General features: G+C 40.0%; 1 protein-coding gene across 1 annotated transcript in view; it reads left to right on the top strand.

Annotated features, from left to right (window-relative positions):
* Positions 1-18,437, top strand: part of MAP3K15 (mitogen-activated protein kinase kinase kinase 15) — a 119,081-nt gene that overhangs the window by 79,684 nt on the left and 20,960 nt on the right. Inside the window, exons 12-16 of the mRNA XM_019755417.2 lie at positions 5,316-5,365; positions 7,375-7,470; positions 11,419-11,506; positions 13,200-13,333; positions 15,531-15,658. Of these exons, the coding sequence (XP_019610976.2) occupies positions 5,316-5,365; positions 7,375-7,470; positions 11,419-11,506; positions 13,200-13,333; positions 15,531-15,658 (496 nt within the window). The remainder of the gene's footprint in view (positions 1-5,315; positions 5,366-7,374; positions 7,471-11,418; positions 11,507-13,199; positions 13,334-15,530; positions 15,659-18,437) is intronic.

The raw sequence follows: 18,437 nt of genomic DNA, 5'->3' as shown, positions 1-18,437 counted from the left end.
GAAGGATAGAAAGTCTGAAATCAGGGTGCCAGCCTGGTCAGGTTCTGGTAAGGGCCTTGTTCCTGGTTGGCAGATGGTGTTCTTCCTGCTGTGTTCTCACATGATGGAGAGAGAGAGAAAACTCTTCTTATTAGGTCACTAATGCCATCATGAGGGTTCCACCCTTGTGACCTAATCACCTCCCAAAGGCCCCACCTCTAAATGTGATCACACAGAAGGTTAGGGCTCCAACAGATGAATTTTCAGGGACACAAATATTCAGTCCATAATACAAGCCTAAACCAGTAACGTTCTCTAATATTTAACAGTGAAGCAACCTTCTTCTCATTGATAATAGCAGCCATTAGTGAAGACGAGCTGCTGTAATGTGTGTGGGGTTTTATTTCTGCACTGTGTGTGCTAAATAATGGGATTTATAGATGATGTAATACAGAATTGTACACCTGAAATCTATGTAATTTCACTAACAATTGTCACCCCAATAAATTAAAAAAAAATATTTGAGTGCAAAACAGAGAAATTAAAGTTATAGTAAAACACATGCATTCTGTTCATACATATATATCTCATTTGAAGAATGCATGCATCTTCTATTAAATTTGCCTCTGGGTTATTTTAACCTTTTATTGAAGCATATCATATACACAGAAAAGCACATAAATCATAAATGTACAATTTGATGAATTTTTACCAGGTGAACACACCTAGGTATGCAGCACAGCGCAAGGAAGAGACAGCAGCAGACCCCACTCCCCAAAGCCCTGCTCATGCTCCCTTTGTGCCCCCCCATTTACCATCTTCAGGAAGCCAAGTTCTCGGTGTTGGAATTCTTGTGCTAGAGACCAGCCTTGCTTATGTTCTTTGTGTCACTGATGCCACCATGATACAAGAGAATTTTCAAAATTCTGATCTATAATCTCACTATTCCTTTGATATAGATACAAAACACCTCATATTTTGACAAGTACTTGTGGAAAAAAAAAAACTAATCCTACTAAAGTGACTCTTCATATCTCTACAGCAAAATGGTTTTGGTCTCATGGAATTCTACAAACTTTGCCCTCTTCATTTGAATCCTATAAGTGGTTGCTGGCCTGTAACGGAAATTTTCTTTGGTACCTATAATATCTCACTAGTTGTAAATGTTTTATTTTGTTTTTATATAGTCCATAATAAGAAATGGAAAAGAACTATATAAGCAGCAAATGTTAGTTTTCCTTGGTTGATGCAATGTTTTACACAAGTGCTTATAGCTGTCAGAGCAAACATCTGAGAGAAATATAAATCGCCTTTTTTTCTTTTAAGAGGAAGCCTCTCTTCTGCCTTCATTTACAATTTTGAAATTCTACAGATTGTGAAAGCAAGCAGATTTGCCTGGAGTGAGGTGACATTTCTCTACACAGAGCTGTATTTTTCACCAGTGGGCTATGTTTATGGATGGTGGGAGAGATCTCACACACACACACACACACACACACACACACACACACACACACACACGTTCACCCACATACAACATCACTGTAAGATGAGATTAAGTTCTGGTTTATTAGCCACGGGTTCAGGAACTTATGCTGGTAAATGTTTAACCAACTCTCCAGGGGACACAGGATCAGAGGGCTGGTTTGTCATGTTTGCTGATTTCTGTGGTGTAAATTCTCCCACGATGGCCAGTTTCAAGCCAGCTACCTCAGGACACCGAGCGTGGGGTTAGGAAGAGATGTGCAAAATTGGCCTTCCCAAGCTGGTGCAAGCTGCAGCCAGCATACCAATGCAAGGAGGCCACACAGAACAGGAGCAAAGGCAGCATCTCTCCCTCAGCTTCTCATGGGCCCCAAAGTCACCCACAAGGACGTAGTAGCCACCAACGCTGTCCGCATAGGTAGGGTTCCTGGTTTGCGAAAGCTTTTTTTTGGTACCTTTTATACTTATGTCAGAAATAGGACAAACGTGCACAAAAAGTCTGTGCTCTTAACACAGAATTGTTATAGACACCTAAGATTCCTCCCCAAAATTCTGCATTCTGGGGGAAGGAGGGCAGATGCTGAGTCGGTGCCCAGGGGATCCTGGAGGCGGTCCCCACCTCCGGCTTTCTGGCCCATTTCTCCATAGCCCAGCCTGGCTCTGCTTCCAATGCATTTTTACTGGGGGCTTCTGACACTGACGTGGAACGCTACAATCTTGAATCTATTTCATCATGATTTACAAATGGTAAAATATTTCCTCTCAGAAAAGATTAGGGCACTACCTAACAGAAGGCTTGGAACGGGGAAAGCAGTCCCAGCTTTCCTGACCGAGTACTCTGTGCCAGCAGGACAGCAAACCAGCAACAGTGCGTCCAGTCCTGCCTTCCCGACCAGAGAGTTCATGAACAGTTCCACTTGCAGATAACAGAGCAGACTGCACAATTCCATTTATGTAATATTCCAGAGCAGGCTGGAGTCTCTGTGGTGGTGGAGGTCAGAATAGTGATTGCCTTCCATGGAAAGGAGTGACTAGCCGTGGGACTTATGAGGGAAGCTTCTGGGCTGCTGCTCATGGTCTGTCTCTTGATTTAGATCAGGGGTGTCCAAACTTTTTTCAACGTTTTTCACCAAGGGCCATATGCAGTAAAATACACAATCAGCCGGGCCACTCACTCGAGGTAAAGTACCTATTGCCTCACCTGGTTTATTAAAGTAAACTAAATATATTTTTGGAATTTGCTGCAGGCCAATAAAAAATGGATCATGGGCCGTAGCTGGCCCGTGGGCCACAGTTTGGACACCCCTGATTTAGATGCTGGTTACAGTGGGTATTCATTTTGTGGAAAGATATTGAGATGATCACTGTGCCCTTTTCTGAATAGATGTTATCTTTCCATGAAAAAGTTTAATAATTTAAAAACACTTTTACTGACGCTGTTGAAATTTCCCCAGTGGTTACTGGATCCCGTGGCTTTCCAGATAAAACCCAAACTCTTTCACCAAGTGTCAAGCCCCTATGTAGTCCTGCCCTTCCTTTCACCTTCTCCTCCCCCACTCTCAGCCCAGCCGAAGGCCCCCTTTCTTCCCCTGAGCTGGCCCTGCAGGGCTCACATCTGTGCTTTTGTTCTCATCTGTCTTCCTCCCTGGAATTCCTTCTTCCAGTGACCCAAGTCCTAACTTTTGCCAAGGCGTCTCTGACCACCCTCTCACTCCTTCCACTGAATGTCTGTAGGCTACGTGATGACCTATATCATGTACAAAATATGTCTTGTTGCTTGTTTATCAGTTTTCGAAAATGTCTCCCCAACTGTAGGGCCAGCCCATGCATGACTTCCATATTTTTATATACCATAGGACCTACAAAGCAGTTACCCCCAGTGCCTATTGATTAGGACATAAAGGGAAAGAGAGGAGGTCTGTGTTGTTCACTTTTTAGCTAGTAAACCTTCCAAATCGAGACGTTTCCCAAAGCTACCCTAGAGTCAACCAACCATCTGGGAATGCTTTGAAAACTCATGTGGCTGTGCTTCCCACGCACGTGCAGCCTCTTGTAGGGTATGTGGGTTGGACAGGACTCTCTCACCTCTGCCCTGGTTCAGACTTCTATACCTGAATCCAAAGGCAGATGCCTGCTCTCCACTACTGCCCTCTTTCAGTCACTTTGAACACACCTCTCCTCCAAAATATGCTCAGTCTTTCTACACAGTTGGGTCCGATGTGATGGCTTTTGTGTTTTTCTACACTTCCATTTTTCACAACCCTCAGTGGCTTCCCATCTCAGACAGAGTAGAAGCTGAAGTCCTGATGATGGCCTCCAAGGCCCTACATGAATTCCCTCATGAGCTCTCCAACCTCTTCTCCCACTCCCTCCTCACTCCGCTCCGGTCGCACCCTTCCTTGCTGGTCCTCAAACACGCCAAGCACACTGCTGCCTCAGAGCCTTTGCACTTGCTGTTCCCTCTGCCTGGTACTGTTCCCCCAGATACCTGCACCACTCACTCCTTTCTCCCTACTTTTTGTGTTCAGAAGTCATCAGAGAGGCCTTCCCTGAGCATCTGCTTTAACATCATAAATGCCTGCCTCACCTTAATGCCCTTCTCTGCTTTTTCTTCATAGCTCTTTTCACCCTCCACCATGCTATTAATTTACTATTTAATTTATTAACCATATCTCCTCAGTCAAATGTAAGCCCCAATGAGGGCGAGGACGTGGTCGTTCTCTGTTATTTCCTCAATGCTGGTACCTTGCCTGGCTCATAGTAGGTGCTTAATCAATATGTATGAATGGATCTTCTCCCATTGGAAACCATCCTCCCAGTTGTTGTCATGGCTCCAGGATGGCAGGAAACTTGTCGCCCAACTGCTTGTGGCTATTCTGAGCCATATGCTCAGCATTTGGCTTTTACACTTCTCTGGGAGATTTAGCTGGTCATTTATGACCAAATGGAGTTTCTTATTTAAAATTATCTGTTGTTGTGATGTGTTGGCATTGTAGCCTATGTCTCTTCTGAAACTGGGATTTCAGACATTCCTTCTGAGGCTTAGTTTTGTACAGAGTTTAAGGACAGGGAATGGTGGTTGGAGGGAGGGGACAGTTATTTTTAAAAAGTACATCTTGTACAGATTGAAATCCCAGTTAGTGTTTATTTTAGTCATGGTAGGCTAGCTTCTAAAACAAATAGCCCCCAAATATCAATGTCTTAACGTGATAAAAGTTGATCTGTGCCTCATGTTGGACCCAGGTTGGCAGCATCCCCATTCCTTCTTGTAGTGGATGCGGGAAGAGAATACAGAGAACTGCTGTGGAGGCTTTTATGAGCCAGGCCTGCAGGTGACACACATGGCTCCTGCTTCCATTCCATTGGTTAGAAGGCCATCATAGGGTCCCACCTAGCTGCAAGGGAGGCTGGGGAATGTATTCTAGCTACATACCCAGGGAGAGAAAGAAATAAAAGTTGGCGAATATTGACTAGTGTCTGGCACATTTTTACTTCTCCAAACAATTTTGCAAATCATTGAACTTAGGTGGGCTGTTCCCACCCTCATTTTAGAGTTTCCCTGATACGTTGACAGAAGATGAAAGGACACTCGCTGTGTACTTATGGTCCTTATTGTTTCTATTTCAAATCTAGATCATTTGCTCTAAACTGGATTAGAGATGCAAATGAATTTTTCTAATACATTAGAAAATGTTTCTGGTGTTCTAAATTATGCAAAATGTATTGTTCTAACCCTTAAACTTCTATTGAAAGTAAAATAACAGAAGTGATTGACCATAGAATGAAACCAAAAATGATTCTTTGCATGGAAAAAAAAACAAGCTACTGACTTTTGTCTTTGATTCTTGCAGAAACAAATCCATGAATGGAATTTTACAGCCTCTTCCATTAGGGGAATAAGGTAAGAATATAAAGGAAAATGTAATTATTATTGTAATGCAAATAATGATAATGTTTTATTACTTTAATGTTTCCCCTTATAATATGTGATGTTCTCGTTTTTAATAGAATCCAAAATGGACTGTTTTCTCTTTTGTTGCCCACTTGAGCTAGTTTATACTGTGTTGCTAGTAGGGGCTTCTTGGCTTGTTAGAATAGAGTAGCTTTTTTTGTATACAACAGACCAAACTCTCTTGTCTCAAACTTTTTAAAAAATGAAGTCATATCTGTGAAAACAGAAAGTGTTTCATCTTTGAGCCAATGATGTTCAAGTGCTCAGGGACCCCCAGAACTGAAGCTGGGAGTTCCTTGGTAACGACACTTGGCTGGAGTCTCCTGAGTAGAGTAATGGAGCCAAAGGCATTGCTCTTAGCAAGGAAGGGGGTTGTGTGTTCCGAGGACAGGGGTGGCACTTGCTCTTTGGGTCAGGAGCGGTGACCATTTGGGCCTGAACTGTATGGCTACACTGTGAGTCTCAACCTCCCAACACATCCGAGGGTGGGAATGGCTCTGAAGTAGATACGAGTTCTAATCCCTCTTTTGCTATTTGACCTTGGGAAAGTCACTCAGCTTCTCTAGGTCTCAGTTTTTTTCATAGTTTCCATCAAATTAAGGGCTTAGACCATAGCTCTATGTTCTTTCTCTAATTATGAGTCCACAGGCCACTGAATGAATCCCCTATTACCTCCAGATGCCGTATGATCCTGTCCTAGACACGTCAGTGTTTAAATTAGGATAATGTTTGCGTCACTTTAAAGGGAGTGAAATAATTTAAGAACAGATTAGGGTATTTGAATAATACTGCTCAGAAAATATAAGGTAATTCAAAAAGTGTTGAACAGTTTCAAAAATGTGTTACTCAGTATCTAAGTTTATGAGAACATGTAGTCAAGAACCATCTGTTTGTACCTTCTCATTGAGATACATCTTGCTGCCATTTCAACCATCAACAGGGATGTGCAAAGGGCCTGGGGTGAATTAGACCCTGGGACCAATGTGACATGAAGAGCATGTGCTACCCAACTAACTGTGGTGGTTTCTTTACAGATTGGTTTTCAAAACTTACTCACATATAACCTAGTTTTAATTCTTTTTGAATCACCCTGTACTATTACTATTTCAACTAAGTATTTGTCATGTAATCCATAACATATGAAGAATCGTCAAAGGAGCTATGGCTGTCAGGAAGAGATGACTTAGGAAGGGCAAGATGAAGTGGCTTCATTTGTTTGAAGAGCTAATCATAGAAGAGAATCTAGCCTTTTCCATAGTGCCACATTGTAAAATGGGGGCCATAGCGTAGGCTTTGACTCAGTGTGGGTAAAGAACTAGATCTAGCAGTAAAATCCATCAGCAGATGGGGTATGGTGATTTTTTGTCACTGGATGTGTTCAGGCTAGCTACATGTTGCATGTTCAAGGAGCCCAGACCTTGGGTAGGGGTGCATCAGATAACATGTAAAGGCCTTTCTTGAGCTAAGATGCCATGTTTATTTCTACTTCCTTTGTGTGCCTCCAAATACTGTGTCCTGATATTTTTCAACTCTAGAAATTCCTTTGATACCATAGTAAATTATTTCACAAATTTCTTGTCTTTTTTGTGAAATTATAAACTCTTGAGGACCAAGAGTTTATATGTTTGTAAATAAAGTTTATATGAAACACAGACCATATTTTATTCCCTTTTCTTCTGTCCATATGCTTTGCTTAGCACTGAATATGTAGTAAATTCTTGATACATATTAAAGTCATTTGATGAATACAAACTCAAACATAAGCAAGATAAATATCCCTGCTATTTAAATTTCATAGAAAAATAGAAATCAAATTTTGGGGATATTTGTTAAAACATTAATGAATCTTGCAAATTTGTAAAATGGAAGAAAATCTGTCACTAGATTTTCCTCAAAATTTTAAAATTAATATAATAACATACATATAATAAGCCTTCTTATGTTTTGAAATTTTACAGCATATCCAAGTTTGATGAACGGTGTTGTTTTCTTTATGTCCATGATAATTCTGATGACTTTCAAATCTACTTTTCCACTGAAGACCAGTGTAGTAGGTGAGTTATAGCTGATTCAAGTATTTGCAATCTAATTATAGTGAATCATTTTAAAAGGGTCTTTGTTGTGAAAAATATTTATTTCGTATACTGCCTTTTCTGAAATTTTAACTTATGGAAAATTATTTTTACAGCTTTATTGAGCTATGATTCACATACCATGCAATTCACTCATTTAAATTATACAATTTAATCTTTTCAAAAGTATATTTACAGTTTTGCAACCATCACCACAATCTAATTTTAGAATATTTTCATCACCCCCCAAAGAAACCCAGTATCTTAACAGTCACTCCCCATTTCCTCTCAACCTAATCCCCTCCAACCCCAGTCCATGCAATCACTAATCTGCTTTCTGTCTCTATGAATTTGCCTGTTCTTGACATTTCATATAAATAAAAGCATACAATATGTGGTCTTTTGTGACTGCCTTCTTCCACTTATTGTAAAGTTTTCAAGGTTTGTTCATGTTATAGTACGTACCAGTACTTCGTTCCTTTCTGTGGCTGAATAACATTCCATGGTATGGATAGACCACATTTAATTTATCTGTTCATCAGTGAAAGGCATTTGGATTATTTCCACTTTTGGGCTATTATAAATAATGCTGCAATGAACATTTAAGTGCGTGTTTTTATGTGGCCATATGTTTTCATTTCTCTTGGAGCCAAATTACTGGGTCTTATGGTAACTCTGGTTTAACCTTTTGAGGAATTGCCAGACTATTTTCCCATTTTACAGTCCCATCAGCAATGTATGAGAGTTCCAGTTTCTCCACGTCCTTGCAACACTTGTTATTGTCCATTTGATTATAGCCATCCTGGTGGGTGTTAGGTAGAATCTCATTATGGGTTTGGTTTTCATTTCCCTAATGACTAATGATACTGAGCATCTTTTCATGAGCGTATTGACCATTTAAATATCTTCTTTGGAGAAATATCTACTCAAATCTTTTTAACAATTAAAAAATTTTAAGTTTTTATTTTGGAAAATATTTAGACCTATAAGAAAGCTTCAGAAAACAGTAAAAAGGATTTCCATATATGTTTCACCCAGAATTCCCCAGTATTAACCCTTTATCACATTTGCCTTACATTCTCTCTATTTTCATATGATTATTTTTTCTGAACTGTTTAAGGGTAAGTTGTAAACATAATGCTCTGTTACCTCTAAACACTTTAGTGGGTATTTCCTAAAAACAAGGAGATTCGCTTATGTAATCACAGTGCAGTTTTCTAATCAAGAAATTAAGATTGATATGGTACTATAATCTACAAACCTGATCCAAATTTTTCTTATTGTCCCCCTGATGTCCTTTATAGCAAAACAAAAGATTTTTTCTCTGGTCCATGATGCAATCCAAGATCTCATGTTGCATTTAGTTATCATGTCTTTATAGTCCCTTTATCTGGAACTGTTCTTTGTCAGTCTTTGTCTTTCTTAACTTAATGCTTTCCAAGAGCACAGGCAATTTATTTTGTGTAGCCCTTCAATTTTGTTTTTTTTTATGTTTCCTCATGGTGACATTAATGTCAGGCACAGAAGTGATGTTGTGTCCCTCTCAGTGCATCACATAATCTTTGTCTCATTACTGGTGATACTAATTTGGGTCACCTGGTGAAAGTGGTATTTCCCAGGTTTCTCCAAACTTTGTCCATTTTTAATTGGGTTATTTATATTGTTATTATTTAATTTTAAGAGTTCTTTATATTTTCTGGATACAAGTCCCTTATCCGATGCATGATTTGCAAGTACTTCCATTCTGTGGGTTGTCTGTTCACTGTGTTGATGGTATCATTTGAAGCACACAACTTTTTAATTTTGATGCAGCCCAGTTTATCTAATTTTTCTTTTGTCATTTGGGCTTTTGGTGTCATATCTAAGGTGGCTTTGCCTAACCCAGGGTTTTCTGTGGTGTTTATGTTTCCTTCTAAAGGTTTTATAGTTTTAACTCTTATGTTTAGGTCTCTGATTCACACTGAGTTCATTTTTGTATGTGGTATGAGGTAGGGGGTCCAACTTCATTCTTTTGCGTGTGGATATGTGATTGTCCCAGAACCACTTATTAAAAAGACTATTCTTTCTCCCATTGAATGGTCTTGGCACTCTTTTAGAAAGTCAGTTGACCGTAAATGTGAGAATTTATTTCTGGATGTTCACTTCTATTCCATAGATCTATAAGTCCGTCCTTATGCCAACACCACATTTTCTTGATACTGTAGCTTTGTAGTAAGTTGTAAAATCAGGAAAGGCGAGTCCTCCAACTTTGTTCTTGTTTTTCATAATTGTTTTGGCTGTTGTGGGTGTTTGCATTTCCATGTGAATTGTCAGATCAGTTTGTCAATTTCTACAAAAAAGGCAGCTAGGATTTTGACAGGGATCGCATTAGATATGTAGGTCAATTGGGGAAGCATTGCCACCTTATCCATATTAAGTCTTCCAGCCCATAAACATGGGATGTCTTTCTATTTGTTTAGGTCTCTTTAATTACTTTCTTTTTAAACATTTATTGGGGTTACAGTGGTTAGTAAAATTACATAGATTTCAGGTGTACAATTCTGTAATACATCATCTATATATCACATTGTGTGTTCACCACCCAGAGTCAGTTCTCCTTCCATCACCATATATTTGACCCCTCTTTCCCTCATCTACCACCCTCCCACCCCCCCCTTACCCTCTGGTAACCACTAAACTATCATCTGTGTCTATGAGTTTTTGTTCCTTCATTTGTTTGTCTTGTTCCTTTGTTGTTTTCAGTTTTATACACCACATATCAGTGAGATCATATGGTTCTCTCAATATATTCAGCTTTGGTTGATACTTCCAATAGTTTTCCAAAGTGGTTGTATCAATTCACACTCCCACCCGCAATATATGAGAGTTCCAGTTCCTCCGCATTCTTAACGACAATTGATAGTGTCTTTTAATTTTAGTTATTCTGGTGAGTGTATACCATATGTCTCCTAAGAAGCCTGACTCATATTTCCCAGCTTTCAAAGATTATAAGAAGCAAGGGGGGATGGCTTAGTTAGACAAAAGAACATTTTAATGTTTTGTGGAAATTATTTGAAAGTGTCCAGTATTCGTCCCTGCCATCTTAAGAGAGACTACTGAATAAAAGTTTTCTAATGAGTCATATTACTTGTATGCAAATAAGAACTGCACAAGTCTAGAAAGTGACTGATGTGGCCCAGCTGCGTTTGTGAGAAAGACTATTGGGTAACTGTTGATCCTAAGCTTAATCTGTGTGACCAGAATGATGGGACCACCTTGTGCATTTCCTTCTTACTCACCTCTCCCCTTGCACAAGAGCTTATTTCTAAGAACTGGAGTGTCTACGACTTGAGAGGTGATGGTCCCAGTGTCCTCAACACTGATTGAATCACCCCTGGACAACTTGTCTCAGGGCCAGCTTTGAAAAGTAAGACAGCAATACCTTTGAAGAATTATGTTAATGGGGTGATGCACAAACAAATCCTGGCGGAAACATTGAGGGAACAAGGAGGAAAGACTTATAGGGACATAATAAATTTCTAGTGGGCTGTTATGTAGAAAAGGGATTAATTCTAAGGAATCCGTGGGTGGGACCCACATACAAGAAGTCTTAGTTCAATATAAGTGAAGCATTTCTCATTGAGTTCTCCAAAGAATAAGCTGCCTTGTGAGGTAATGAGTTCTCTGTCGTTGGAGGTATTCAGGCATCAATTGGCCAGCCAGTTGGTAGGGATACTGTGTCGCAGGGATTCAAGTATCATGTGAGTATTTGATCTAGATTAGATAACCGTTAAAGTACCATGTCAAGTCAAGGAGTAGATTGATTGATTGTTCCATGAACTTGTAAAAGCTTGGTTTATATTTAATCACAATTCAATGTAAGAAGGCTAAAGTAAAGGTAGGGAATGAAACTGATCATAATTAGCATCTTCGTAACATTTGCTGTTCTAGGTTTTGCTCTTTGGTCAAAGAGATGATAACCAATGCAGCGGGCAGCACAGTGGAGCTGGAGGGAGAGACCGATGGGGACGCCTTAGAGGTGAGTCACAAAAGACCTAGAACATGGAAAAAGTTGTTAGGTTGGTGCAAAAATAATTGCGGTTTAACAGGTTAAAAATAATTGCAAAAACTGCAATTACTTTTGCACCAACCTAATATTTATTGTGTCTTTGATGCATAAAGAAAACATCCCATTTTTGTGTAAAAATTCTTTATATATATGTTTTAAAATACTCATTTTTGAACAAGCTAGCTATCATTATCCATGACTTTCAGAGATTAAGTTTAATACAATTTCAGTAGAAAAACTTATTACTTATTACATCTCAACCAGGATGTTTAAGAATAATTGGGCATGAACTAGACTAAAATTTCCTTTTGTGCACAACTGATGGAAAAGTTTTGTCTAAGCCAATTAATATTTGTGAGATTACAAGAGAAATAGTCGGCCAACTGGAAGCAGACCTTTTCATTTATGCCTAAAATGACTTGAGTTACATCTACTTGCGTGATATATTAAATATAACAATTTAAAAACCATTTTTAAGAAAGTGGGATCATCGTAAGCTCTTTTGAACAGCACAGTTGTAGTCTACCATGACACATATATTTAAATCTTGCGTAATTATTCAGATTTGCCGTTAATTCAGGTTCTCCCAATGATTGCAATTTAATGAAATTTTACTATACTTTCAAGTTAGACTTAAATTACTTCATTGCGGCTTCTCTGAGGAAAATATCAAAGGGGTTCATTTTAATAATTGAGTCAGGTACTTGAATTCTTAGCTTAGAATCAAAGTTTTTGGTAGAAATGAACTGAGTGATGTTCTCTGAAGATGACAGATGTGGGAGCAGAGAAAGGTGTGAGATGAAAGCCTTTTATGGAGCAGGCTGATGTCTGGTTGAATCAGGAAGTGATGGGGACCCATTAATAATCTTAATTGTCATGAGCACCCCTAGAAGTAGATGGGAAGGGAGACACACACACACACACACACACACACACACACTTCTCTGTGCTTCTGTAAGTCAGCAGTGGGGCATAGAAAATGACAGAAAGAATCCATTGCTGCCTCTGCTTTAAATAAGTATTGCTCAGCATAGAGTTCCATCTGCTTCCCCCGCCATCTGTCTTAATCTTTGAGAAGAATCAACTGGAATACAGCTGTGCACCAATTTTTGTTGATAAGTTTAGGGGAAGAAAATAGCAATCCTAATTGTAGGTCAAATTTTTACAGTATGTATAATGTTAGATCTATACATCTAAAAGGGGAGCGGCGAGCCCAGCATATGTACTTTGTATTAAGACAGTTTTATTGACCTTCAATTCTTTTCTTGGCTGTATAAAGAGATTTGTTTCCTGACAAGTTAAAAGGGTTCATGCAGGAAGACAACTATTTTGGGTAGTTGACATGCTAAGGAGCATTTTTAAATTGCAGCATTAAAGTGGGGAGAAATGTCCAAAAGTTGAGCCAGCTAAGTTACATATGAGCCATATTGTTAAATTTTTTAGATTCCATTTCATAAAATCATGTTATGAATATATGAGTAACTGAGAATTCTACCCCTTCAAAGTGATTAATGAAAAGTACATAACCTAAGAAATGTGACCTGCCTGGTACTCAGATATGTTATTTATACATTTTTTTAAAATTGTGGGACAGTGTTTGGGCTCTTATGGGGCTTCTCCACAACTTGTGTGCTTTTTCATCTTGTTGTTTCTCCTTCTTTAGTATGAGTATGACCATGATGCAAACGGTGATCGAGTTGTACTGGGGAAAGGCACGTACGGGATCGTGTATGCCGGACGAGATCTAAGCAATCAAGTGCGAATCGCCATTAAAGAAATCCCAGAGAGAGATAGCAGGCAAGTCTGGGCGGGCCTTCCACATTCATCAGTTGTCACCTCCACACCTAAATCCCATGCCCACCACTGATAGAGGAGTTAAGGATGAAAGCATTATGTCATCAAAAAATGTGTAATTCTCTTCAAATAAGGGTAATTTGCTTTTGTTCTCTGCATATGATAAATAGATTGAGAAAATGGAACCACTTCACATAGAGGCATGTGGATAGCAGTCATATTTTAAAGAAAACTAGTTTTATTTCCACCCATCAACTAGATCTAAAGTTTTACATTTTTATGTAGATGGTTGTTTGCAGATATTTAAAAATGTGAGTCAGTGCTTTAATTCACATTGTAACAAGTTTAAATGACTATTATTTATTTAGATGTATCATTACAGAAAGTTAAAAGTGGTAAAAACAAATTAGCTTTTTGTAGTATAGACCTTTTTTACACCCTGCCCTTTAACCTCACCCAGAGATTTTGGGCTATTTTTTTTAAACCACCAGTACCACTAACTTATTTCTTCAACATTTTTTAAAGTCTAATTAAATATTTATTCCTTGTTGAATTCATACCCCACCTAATTCTAAACGAGAACATTGTGGTGTTTACTGTCAAGTGTTTTTGTAGAGAAGCAACATACACGGTAATGGCTGCAGCATAAGAAATAATAACTGTGTGCTCCACAGGTGTGGTCAGACCACATGTAGTGTTGTCTTCAGTACTGAATACTGATGGCCATGTGCAAACACCCCTCCGTCCAGGTGGTCAGTGAATTATAAGGGGTGGGTTCCATGTAATTTGTAGCAGCTGTAAGACCCATTATTCATTCGTTCATTCACTTGTTCATTCATCTGTTCATTGTTAATGGGATTGCATGTTATATTTGAATTATAAGTCAAGACCTGAAGTGAAATCCTCCAATATTCTTCCAAGGCTAAGGAAGATTAAATGACTTCATTAAAGACATGAAGAAATAAGACTAGGACCCAGTCTCTTGAATTCCTCATTTAGTATTCTGTCTCTTATTCTCATGATGGATAGATTGGTTGTTTTGGGGGAGGGAAGAATTGCTGGCATGTGCCACCTCCTTCAATTGGTTGCAGTAGTGTTTTGGCTTTCCATTGCCAAGAGTTGTTCCTGGAATTTTAGAGCTAGAAGGGACCTTAGAGACTCTCTTGTCCCGTTTCCTAAATTTACAGGCTGAAGTGATAATGTTGGGCACCTTCTCTATGCCAGAGTCTGGGCTGGCACTGGGGACTGAAAGGGGACTAGGAGACTGTCCTCATCCCAGGGCGCTCCCAGGTTGATAGGAAATGCAGAAACCTTGCCTGGGAGCCAGAGTGACAAGTGTCATAATATAGGGACACTGGGCATTTGTAGAACATAGTAGAGGAATGAATTACTTTTCCTGGATTCGTTGTGGCAAGTTGGAGAAAATAAATCATCTTTGAGCTGGTCTTTGAGGGATGAGTAGGAGTTTGGCAGAAAAGGAAGCCAGAGGATCCTATGCTGAGGGAAGAACAGAGCTGTGAAGCACAGTGTATTCAGAGAACAACAAATTGTCCCTTGGGACTTGAATATAGGATTGAGGCAGTGGGGGCTCTTGAGATGAGGTAAAAACTTTAAAAGATGCAGCCTGACCTGAGTGTGAAGGTCCTTGTGTGCCATGTTAAGCAATAAGGTCTTTGTGTGGACTTTGTGAAGAGAAGTGAAATGATGAGGTGAGCAATTTAGGAAGAGGCAATATGGTGGCTGGTGGAGAATAGACAAAAGAGGCCAGAGGCTGGGGCTGGTGGCTATTGTCTGTAGTCTGGAGTGAGTCTGTGGAATGAGACTCGAAGGCAGCTGAGGACAGAACCTTGTAGAATACCACTCTTCATGGGGGCTGGTGAGAGAGGCAAAGGATGGTTGGAGAGTTCAGGCCCTAACAGTAGTGATAGTGACAACGGCAGCCATTCACTGGGTACCTAACACACACCAGGCACTCCATTGGGTGCCTGAGAAACTTGACATACTTTGGCCCCCAGCAGCCCCGCGTGGCTGGTATTATTATCCCCTATTTTACAGATGGGAAGCTGAGTAGGCTCAGGGGAACCGAGGAAGAGAATGTTTGCAGAAAGAAGGGATGGCCAGCAGCAGGGCAGGTCCTGGAGAGGAGCAATGCGGACTCCAGGGATTCAGCAGGTGACGCTGGCATGGTTTTTCCTACTAGGGACTCCCAGCCTCTGCACGAGGAGATAGCCCTGCACAAGTACCTCAAGCACCGCAACATCGTTCAGTACCTGGGCTCTGTTTCAGAGGACGGCTACATTAAGATATTCATGGAGCAGGTGCCTGGGGGTGAGTTGTCCTGGTCTTCTGGTCTCACACCGATGGAAACATAATATGTGCATCGTTATCCTTCTTGCTGTTTAAAAAATGATAGACCTTTTATTTTTATTCATTTATTTATTTTTTCACTGTCTCACTTTTTAAAAAATTTTTTATTAGTTTCAGGTGCACAAGACAAAGCAATACTTAGACGTTTATCATTTATATCCCTCACACTGTGTGAACCCCCCTCCCCCCATCCTCTATCCCTCTGACATCGCACACAGCCATTACATTTCCACTGTCTCTATTCCTAATGCTGTACTCCACTTTCTGTAACCATATACATATATATATATATATATCTATGTATATAAAATTATAGTTGGCATTCATTATTGTTCAGCTTCAGGTGTACAGTGCAGTGATCAGGCATCTACATCCTCCCTGAGGTGGTCTCCCTAACGAGACAAGTGTCCATCGGATACCCTACAACATCTTTACATTATTGATTACATTCCCCAAATTATTTTTCAAAACCCCGTGGTCATCTTGTGGTTACCGACTATTTTCTAAACCCCTCTCCTTCCCCCTGATCCCCACCACCCTCCCATCTAGCAACCCTCAGTTTTTCCTCTGTGTCTCCAAAACTGTTTCTGATTAGTTCATTCAATTATTCTTTGCTTTAGATTCCGCATATAAGTGAGATCATATGGTATTTGTCTTTCTCTGTCTGACTTATTTCACTTAACATAATGTTCTCTAGGTCCAAAAATGATAGATTTTTTAGATGTCAGAGAGCATTTATTTCTCAGAGGAGGCAGATGCCAACTTTCCAGTGTCACATGAACAGTTATTTGTGGTCTGTTAATTCAATCATCAAATATTCATCGAGGATCTACTGAGCGCCAGCCGCCGGACTGAGTGCTGGAGACAGAGATGAATAAAGCATAGTCTCCGGTCCTGAGGCCTTCACAGTCTAGGAGTTGGAAGGTAGTCTGGGGAAGAGGGGACAGAGGTTTTTTAAAATGCCATTGGAAAATAACATGTTGACAGTGAAATCAAATACCAGTGCTTTATCCACAAAATCTCCAAATGCAGGCAGTATGGTGGCAGGGTAAGAGCTCCTCGGGTCTGGGCCAGACCGTCTAATTTGAATTGGTCTTTCTATCTGCAAGTTGTGTGACTTCAGGCAAATTCTTTTCTTCAATAATGTTTTATTTTTCAATTATAGTTGACGTACATTATTATATTAGTTTCAGGTGTACCACACAGTGATTAGACATTTATCCAATTTATGAAGTGGTCACCCCATTAAGTCTAGTACCCACCTGACACTTTACATAGTTATTACAATATTATTGACTATATTCCCTATGCTGTACTTTACATCCTTGTGACTATTTTTATAACTGGCAATTTGTATTTCCTAATCCCTTCCCCTTTTTCATCCACCCTCCTAATCCCCCTCCCATCTGCAACCATCAAAATGTTCTCTGTATCTATGAGATTGTTTCTGTTTTCTTTGTTCGCTTATTTTGTTTTATAGATTTCACATATAAGTGAAATCATATGGTATTTGTCTTTCTCTGTCTGACTTAATTCACATAGCATGATATCCTCTAGGTTCAGGCCAATTTTTTTACCTCTCTGTGCCGTCAGTCTTCTAAATAAATGAATTGTAAATTGGAGTAATAATTACTATCATAATTGGAATAGTAATTATTGGAGTAATAGTGACCCTATCTTAGTTGATTGTTGGATGGATTAAATGAGAAAATGTATGTAAAGCTCTTCAAATGGTGCCTGGCAGAGAGCAAGAACTCAGTAAGTGCTCACTTAAAAATAATAATAAATTAAATAATAATGATAATTATGACCTGAATACAAATGTAAAAATTTTAGTTAGAAATCTGTATTCATTGATTCATTCAACCAACAATTATTAAGAGCCTACTATTCGATTAGGAGCCTAACCATATATATTAAGAGCCAGGCAATGGGCTACATTTTGAGGGTTACATTAAGGAAAAGTAAAGTAGTTTCTTCTTCCCTCAGGTTGCTCACAGTCTAGCAGAAAGTATTTCAGTTGCTGTTCATATTAATTGCTATTCCAGGCATGAGGTTTAAGGATAACAACAGAATTGGAGATAGATATGCACTTCCCCCTTTACAGATGGGGAAACTAAAGCATAGCAAGGTTCCCACAGCACTGTGTAAGGGGGAAGCCAAGATGGGCTGATGCCCGAGGGCCTGCATGACGACCTCTGAAACACAGAATGCAGTGAAGAGGGGGTTACTTTTGGCCCAAAGGTTCAATGTTTAACAACGTAATTGGAGGCCCTCCCTGCCCCTGTGGCCTGGCATTGGGGGGCCTCTCACAATGAGGATGAAGAGACCCAACCTCCTCCGATCCTATTCCCTGTCACCCTAAAGGACCCCTCATTCTGGCCCTGTCCACCTCTGATCTCATGGCGGGGTATAAAATGTGGCTTTGACCCAAGCTGCATGGCTGAGACACCGGCACTGCAGCGCTGGGCCAGCCCTCCCAAGGTCAGAGAGCATTGCTGCGCTCTCCTCCTGACTGTGCAGCTGAACAGAGCTAGATGCAAAGGTGGTCCCACTGAATTTCTGGGGCCACAAGGGGTTCCAGTTCACCCTTCACCTCTGGTCAGGCTGATGTGCTGATTCACCCCTGGTCCCTTCCCTGGCTGTGCTGCTCGCACATCTTGGAAACAGGCAACAGAGGCGGAGGAAAGACGTTGCATTTAGCCCAGGTACAGGGATGTTGGCTGAGTGCTTACATTAG

Source organism: Rhinolophus sinicus, chromosome X (assembly GCF_036562045.2).
Source record: "Rhinolophus sinicus isolate RSC01 chromosome X, ASM3656204v1, whole genome shotgun sequence".
NCBI classification, from domain to species: Eukaryota; Metazoa; Chordata; class Mammalia; order Chiroptera; family Rhinolophidae; genus Rhinolophus; species Rhinolophus sinicus.
This window is presented reverse-complemented; position numbering and strand designations above follow the sequence as displayed.